Below are 7,879 nucleotides of genomic sequence, written 5' to 3' on the forward strand. Positions count from 1 at the left end.
CGAACAAGCTGGGAGTTAACATACTAGCATCACCATCACAGCAACCATTACTAATTTTTCTAAAAAACGAACAGGCAAGGATTGTCAATGATAGTATTATATTTCATAATCGCCTGTCAGCGTCGGCCCTTGTCCTTCCCGTAAAATGATGGCAAACAATGGGACAACAAAATTAACAAAGTAAGTACCCCATTGTGCACAACTTCAAGTATCACCACCTTTTCACTGGCACGAACGGTACTAAGAAAATCAGGACCTAAATTTGTGTATTGGAAGCCGATGTAGTTTCCCATAACCCTAGCATGTACAAGCAATTTTTACCAAGGAAGTGAAAACAGCAAAGATGCAAAGGGAACCAGCTTCTGCATTCACGTCAATAGCGCTAGCGGCGGCACTTCTCCTGTGTGCCAAACCGGTAAAGCCAAACGCCGATGCCGGCCTTAATGCCGCAGCATTTGCTTCTCTCTGTGGAATTTACACCTTAAAAGATGCGGTTAAGCCTGCAGACTGGGCGACAGGATTCGATAACGAAGACGACATACTCAGCTCAATTTTTAATGCAAACCTAAGCACAGCAACCGCCTCGTGACTAGAAACAAAAGACAACACACTAACAGGGAGCGAAGGAACAAGTGAAAGGCAAGCAGCTTTAAAGGAATGGCTAGCAGAGGTCAAGAAACGCCAGGCCGTAAAGCCCGAAGGGACAGACGACGACACGTATAAACCAGTTCCAGAAACACCTTTCATACGCCTTGCCAACGTCGAAATCAATAGCAAACACCAGCAGGCAGCTAAACTAGGTGCCGACTTCAAAGAGCAAAAAAGCACAGTAGTTGCAGCTTATCAAACGGCCATAGAGCACATCAAGAAGGCGATCTACGGCGAGCCAGGCGACGCCTACAAGGGCGCTGGAATGTCCGGCACAAAACAGAACAGCTGCGGTGGAGGGACAGCCGGCCACGCAGATGCAGGATACTCAGTAGTGAACGATATGATCTGCTTGTGCACACCTGCAGATTCGCCGGTCGGCAAACCATGCGGGCAGAAAGCATTCAGCCAAGTAGCCGCCGACCCTGCATCCAGCAAAACAGCCGCGGGAAACAGCCTGCTCGCGGCATGCAGAAAGCCACCGACCCAAGAAACACTGACACCGGAGCTCATACAAAGCAGGATCGCAACATTCTACGCACAAATAGGGGCACAAACTGCAGCAGCGACGGACGGAAGTGCACACTATATTCTAGGCCTGGCGACGAACACTGGCTGCACCGGCAGCAGTCAGGCGGAGTGTGTAAACTACGTCCATCAGCTGAAAACGCCGAGAACCGGGATAAACTGGATAAAAGAACTAAACTCTGCCACAGAAATACTGTCGGCAGCGCAACGTGCATATACCAAAGCTGTGATACTCCAAGAGCAGATGAAGGCGCTGAAGGCCGCAGAAGAAAGCACTCGGAAAGCAGCAAAAACAGGCATCCAACTGCCTACCATACCAACAGCTATTACACAAAAGCCATCAGCACAAACAACAAAGGAAGAAGATTGCAACAAGAAGGGTGAAAATGATTGTAGCTCCCCATGAAAATGGAATGCCGAAGAAAAGGATGAGAAAAAAAGGTGCAAGTTGACTTAGGAAGCCAAAGAAGCAGAAAACCAAGAAGCAGATGATGGAAAAGCTGACTCCAAGTGCAGAGGGAAAGAGCAAAAAGATTGCACAGATGGTTGCAAATGGGAAGAAAACAAATGCAAGGATTCCATTTTTCTCGTCAATAATAAATTATATCTGAGTATGGCTGCTTCCTTTATGAGTTTGGTAGCATTCTAATAATTCTATCATTTTAATAATATTTGCTCACTGTTATGGTATTTGATAAAATTTGATATATTTTAACACTTTTGTAACCCTTTTTCGAAATGTGTAATTTTTTTGAAAATCAAAATATGAGAAATTTTGAAATGAATGTTGCGTATGGGTGTAAAGTATTACCATTACAGGATTTAAATTTTCTTCTTTTTCTTCAATTTATTTTTTTAATTTTTTTCTTTTAGTGAAAGTAATAATCACCATGATATTGATGATGATAATGAAGGCAATAGGAGTGTATTGTAAGGACTAAATGAAAGTCACAATATAACAATTTAAAATAATGATATGTACGCAGCGAGTAAGTGAGTTATTGGGTGGTAGTTAGGACACGAGAATATTATTGGAGAAATGAAACAAAGTCAATAAAGAAGAGGAAGTGGTATGGAGATGGAATATTATCGGTTTCAACTACAGACGTAACAATGGCCATTGTCACACAGGACAAGGCTATGAATGGGATAACGGCGATAGAACAAATGCACCGGACAGGGGAAAAAGCGTTACAAAGTTACCTAGATTATTGGAAATAGAAGGCAAAAAAGAAGGGGGATATATGGAATGAACCAACAGAATAGGCGAAGAGGAATAACTGAGGGGAAAATGATACTTGGGAAAAAAGATTGTACAGCATATTTCGTAAAAACGGGCAGATATTTTAGTGAAGATAGCGCTCTCTGGGGTTTAAATTTGATTGCTGTTCCCAATGTTAAACAGTAACTGCATACAGCTGTATTTTTATAAATTTCCAAAGTTTGTTTCCTGTGGGCAACAAAATAAAAAAAATTGAACCAATGCTGTGACAACACGCACACATTCTACAAAAAAAAATTTTCAAGCGGCCGCCAAAGCCTGCGAAACACGACGACAAGAGGCACTGGCAAGTGACTAAACGCCCAATTTTTATTCAGTAAAATATTGTTCTCTCAAAATCTGCTGGATAAACCGACAGAAGCGAGATGCTGGCGACTTCAATCTTAGCCATACTAACTACAGTATTCGCACCTTTTCGGGCCGTAGCCGGACCACTAGATAATGCAGCTGAGTTCAGGGTATTGTGCGCAGTTTACAATTTGCATAACCAAAAAGAAGCAACGCCAGTAAGAAAAACCTTCAAAAGCGTTGAAGCTCTGCTGACACCACTAGAGAATCTTAACATATCAACAGCAACAGATTCTTATTACACGAATGCAGACGGAAAGTTCATAAAGCCGGACGGCACAATAGATACGGCGCAACTCGATGCCTGGGCCGCGCAAGTAATGAAGGTAGTAGAAACCACAGAAGGAGACACGAGACCGTATGTGAGGCTACGACCGGGACCCGCACGCGACGGCGCGAACGCCCAAATCAGGCATTATTTAAGCGCAGCGACCGGTCTAAAAGATGCATATGAGAAGGCGACAACTGAGGTAACTAACAAAGATACCGAAGCCAAACTGAAATTTACAGAAGCGGCATTCGGGATCGGCAAGTCGGAGTTCGACAAGGCCAAATGGAACACGGAAAGAAACAACCTATGCGGGGGAACAGCTGGCGGCCATGCAAACGTAGGATCGTCTGTAGCGGCCGACTTAATTCGTTTGTGCACACAAGCAGGCAGCACGGCCACACACAAATGCGGCAACAACCTACAGGGACAAGTAGACACAGGGGGCAGTAAGTCGGCCGCAGCCGAGACAGCGTGGGGAGCAATAAAAACAGCCTGCGAAGCGATGGCGAAGCCGAAAAGAGTGTCGCCGGCATTAATCCACAACATGCTAGCAGCTTTCTTTGCCCAGATCGGCCGCGGCAACACTCACGCCACACAAGCCGACGAGAGATTCACACTCGGCAAGACAACCAGCTCGGCGTGTGCCGCAACAGCGGCGACAATGTGTGTAAATTACCACCAGCAGCTTGGAAAAAGCGGCCCCGGCATACCCTGGGTAAATACACTGCTAGAAGCGGCAAACGACTTAGAAGCAGCAAGCAACGCGGCGACGACAGCAAGTGAACTGCAGCTAGCGCTCGAGACACTTCAACAGCAAGCCCGAGCAGCGTACATTGCAGGATCATTCCACTCTGCCTCAGCTGCGAACATGCCAACCTCTGGTACTCAAACCACAGCAAAAATAGAAGAATGCACGAAGCACAAGGCTAAAAAGACATGTGAAGAGAAGAACTGCAAATGGGAAGGTGAGAATGAAACCAAAGGTGAATGCAAACCTAAAGCAGTAGCAGAAAACACGACACCAGGAACAGGAGGAGAGAAAGCAGGGGGAGCAGCAGCAGAAACGGGCGAGCAAGCACCGGCTACAACGGGATGCAAAAAACATGGAACCAATAATTGGGCTTGTGAACATGACAAAACAAGCGGCAAACAAAATTGTGCATTCAGAAAGGGTGAAAATAATGAAGATGACAAGGATACGTAAAAGTGCCGAAACGGAAGTTTTCTTGCAAATAACAAAATTTCTCTGATGGATTATTTACATTTGTAAGTGCGGTAGTATTCTAAATTTATTTCGAATATTAATAAGAATTTACTATTTTAAGAGATTCTGATATGTTTTAACACTTTTTGATGGAAATGTGAAAATTGTTGGAAAACTCAAAAATATGGAAAATATGTATGAGAGTGGCCTGCTCGTGTAAAGTAATAGGATAAAATAGTATAAAAATTATTGATGTTATTTAAATATCGATACGTTGTTTTACTTTATTTGTTTTAAAGATATTAGTTACTGATAATATAAATGTTAATAATAATAATGATAAAAGAGTGTTAGGAGTGTGTATATACGAATACTATATTACGAGTAGTGGTGAGGACGAAGTATAATCCTAAAATAGAAGAGGTTAAAGTAATAGAAAAGGTGCAATAATGGTGAGTGGGTTAGCAGGAGAACGTAGGAAAGAGATATAGATATAGAATGTACATGGCGATCAACATAAACATGTCTATGACCATTACCGCACACCAGTAGGTGATGGAGGGGACAATGATTGAATGAAAAAGTGTTGTTTAATTGACAAATAGAGTTACTAAGTAACATTCCGTCTTCCAATGCAAGAGAAATTGTGGAGAAAGACGGCATTGCGCACCGTATTTTACTCAAAAATGGATAAGTGCTACAGCTGAGATAATGGTGGCGTTTGTGATTTTTAATCTTATTGTGAATCCTAATGTCCAACGGTGAAGGAAAAAAAGGAGAAATCATGGAAAGGATTAGATAAATTTTTTGTATGATTAAAATTATACTCTCATTAAATATAGTAAACGTTGTCAGCATTTGGGTGAAACAATATTATATTATCTGGAGGATAATTTTAAAACCAGGACTACTATTCGATTACTGTGTAACGCAAATGGAAATAAAAACAAATCTGAAACTGCTTTGACTAGAGCTTATATAAATCAATAGTAAACCTCTATGAAGTAAAGAGAATCAATGACGACACCCCTTAAATTCTGTATTTTTATCCCGAGAAAACACTAAGACTTTTGAAAGAGCAATTAATATATGTGCAAGTGGTTACCTTCCGTGACATAGACGAGCTGTATCAAAAAATCCTAGGTAAAAGAGTGCCCTCAGTACCACAATTAAGAAAGAGTAAACGAGAGTGCCTGAAATCAAGCAAAATAACACTGCGAAATAATAAAGGACACGCTTACGGCAGAAAAGAAAGCGTAATATTTTTATCACAGATGTATCCCCACAGCAGAAGTCGAGCGATGTTAGAAGAGACATAACGAGCATAGATTATAAGTGCTTTAGAAATAGAAATAAACAGATTTATGCTGAAAATAGTAGTATAAAAATTGTTATGAAACAAAATTAACATTTAAAATGTGGAATAATTGCAACGGGTGAGTTCTATAGTGAAACCGACCTTTTAATAAGTTAAACATAAGTAAAAGACAAAAACTTATAATTACAATTTACATATTATAATGTATCTTTTGTTTAACGTCATTGATACGAAATAATTAAGAAATACTGTTATTTAGTATTTTGTGTGTAACCAAGTCTAACATCATTTTTTAGAAAATGGTGTTAGACTGCTTCAGCGAATCTACTTTTGTAAAAAAAAAGTGAAAATTTGAAAATACAATATATATTAATATATGCTTTAATTAGTTATTATTGTCGCTTTAGCAGCTCAACAAGAAGATTTCTTCTACCGTTGCGGGAGCTAGTAAGATAAAACTGTCCACATCGAACCGTTAAGGCAGGTGTTAAAGGGCGTTTGTACATTCTGGCCAACATCACTAACAAGCTTTGACTTTATTAAAACTGCAAGAAATAAAACCCAAGAAATTAGTCCTGTAAATGCATAAGGTATGCAAATTTTCGGCCAAGAGCAGGGCCGACTTAGTCCGCATGGTCTTGTGCTTTCTTCAGTTTGCGATAACACTCGGCAATGGTGCCGCAAACGGCGGTCTTTCTAAAACAGCATGGCAGCCCATATGCGAAGTGTCAACGGAACTATCTGCAATCCCATCTGCCGTAGGGCACGAAGTTGGAACTATGCAAAAGACCGTCGACCATTTGAAGAAGGCGGCAATACGACCTAGAATTTATGCTTTTAAGAGCAAATATGGCCAGCAAAAAAGGGCAGCACTGCTACTGAAAAGCTATTACGTCAAGCTCGCAACCATTCTGGCTGAAAAGTATAGAGCTAGTGTACTAACCAACCATATACCCGCCTGTACAGCAACGAGTTACTTGAATGGTGAATTGATTAATTCCTAAAACCACTGTAGGCGGTCAAAGGAACAAACAACAATTGTCTTCTTTCAAACAGCAACGGGGACACAGGAGCGACCCGGATCGGAGACAAACCGGGCGCTGTTACGGGCATCTTGGAGACACCAACAGTTCAGGCCACGAAATGCACACCGAAGCTAATATCAGAAGGCGGCTATAAATGACTGAAAAGCGGAGCGGACAGCAGCGACAACAGCATCCAGCCAGCTGCAGGGGCAGGAAAATGCAACATACTCAAGTACCACAAAAGCAGCAACGGCTTGGCACACGCCCACGCTGAAGGCTCGCCAACGGCGCTCGCCGGCTATCTGCAGCTAGACACAGCAGACAAACAAGTAACATTAGCAGCAAGCAACACACTAACCGGTAAAACAGGTGGCGCGACGGACGCCTGGAAAAAAGCAGCAGCAGCAGCAGCAAGCACACTAGCACGGGCAGGCGCACAGGGCTTCATTAATAGGACCATTAAACCATCAAAAAACACCGAGCTGAAGGCAATTCAACAGGCGCTCATGGCCATAGACAGCACAAACGCAGAGAAGGATGAAGGCGAATTAAAGATTTTTGAGGATTACACGCCAGAAAAAATAAGAAACAGAGGATTCTATAAGCTGCCAAAAAAAAAACCCGCCAAAACGGCAGGGTTACATGCCGACAAAATGTTAGGTGAAATATACGATACAGAACAATTGGAGAGCCTGCAATATTGCTATGACAACGAACTTCTTAAGATTATGCAGTCCCTCAAAAAGCAACTAGACGAAGCACAAAAGCCAAGGCAGCAACAAACAAAAGAAGCCAAGTAGAAAAATGCAATAAAGCAGGATATGAAAAAGCCTACAAAAAACTAGAGGGTAAGGGGTGTGTTTATAAGAAGAATGGCAAGGAAAACAAAAAGTGCTAATTGAGTGAGGAAGGCAAAAAAGAAGTAGCAAAAGAAGGAGGAAAAGCAAAAGGGAAAGAATGGAAGAAACTTCAACTTGCAAAGGGAAAGGAGAGAAAAAATGTGGCGATGGCCGAAAATGGGACGATAAAAAGTGCAAAGATTCTAGTTTCCTTGTAAATAAAAAATTCTCCCTGAGGATGGCTGCTGCTTTTGTGAGTTTGGTAGCATTCAAGCATTTTAAGGATCTTGAGATTTACTCAATTTTATGAAATTTATAAAATATTTCTTAATAGCGGTAAGATCAGTAAAAAAGTGTTTTATGTGTGTATATATACTAATATTCTAATAAGAGCAGTAATAATAATAATAATAATG

General features: G+C 41.5%; 3 pseudogenes across 3 annotated transcripts; all 3 read left to right on the forward strand.

The window, feature by feature from the left end:
* The first annotated feature begins 436 nt into the window (after window positions 1–436).
* On the forward strand, window positions 437–1,714 carry TEOVI_000479000:pseudogene (annotated as a pseudogene). Its single transcript has one exon. A coding segment is annotated over exon 1 (1,278 nt).
* Window positions 1,715–2,838: 1,124 nt separating this feature from the next.
* TEOVI_000479100:pseudogene lies at window positions 2,839–4,329 on the forward strand (annotated as a pseudogene). Its single transcript has one exon. A coding segment is annotated over exon 1 (1,491 nt).
* A 1,893-nt stretch (window positions 4,330–6,222) lies between these two features.
* Window positions 6,223–7,728, forward strand: TEOVI_000479200:pseudogene (annotated as a pseudogene). The gene is given in 4 exon segments: window positions 6,223–6,591; window positions 6,594–7,427; window positions 7,430–7,579; window positions 7,582–7,728. Coding segments are annotated over 4 exon segments (1,500 nt in total).
* Window positions 7,729–7,879: the final 151 nt, after the last annotated feature.

The sequence above is a fragment of the Trypanosoma equiperdum genome (genome assembly GCF_001457755.1).
Source record: "Trypanosoma equiperdum strain OVI genome assembly, contig: ctg_969, whole genome shotgun sequence".
Lineage (NCBI taxonomy): Eukaryota > Euglenozoa > Kinetoplastea > Trypanosomatida > Trypanosomatidae > Trypanosoma > Trypanosoma equiperdum.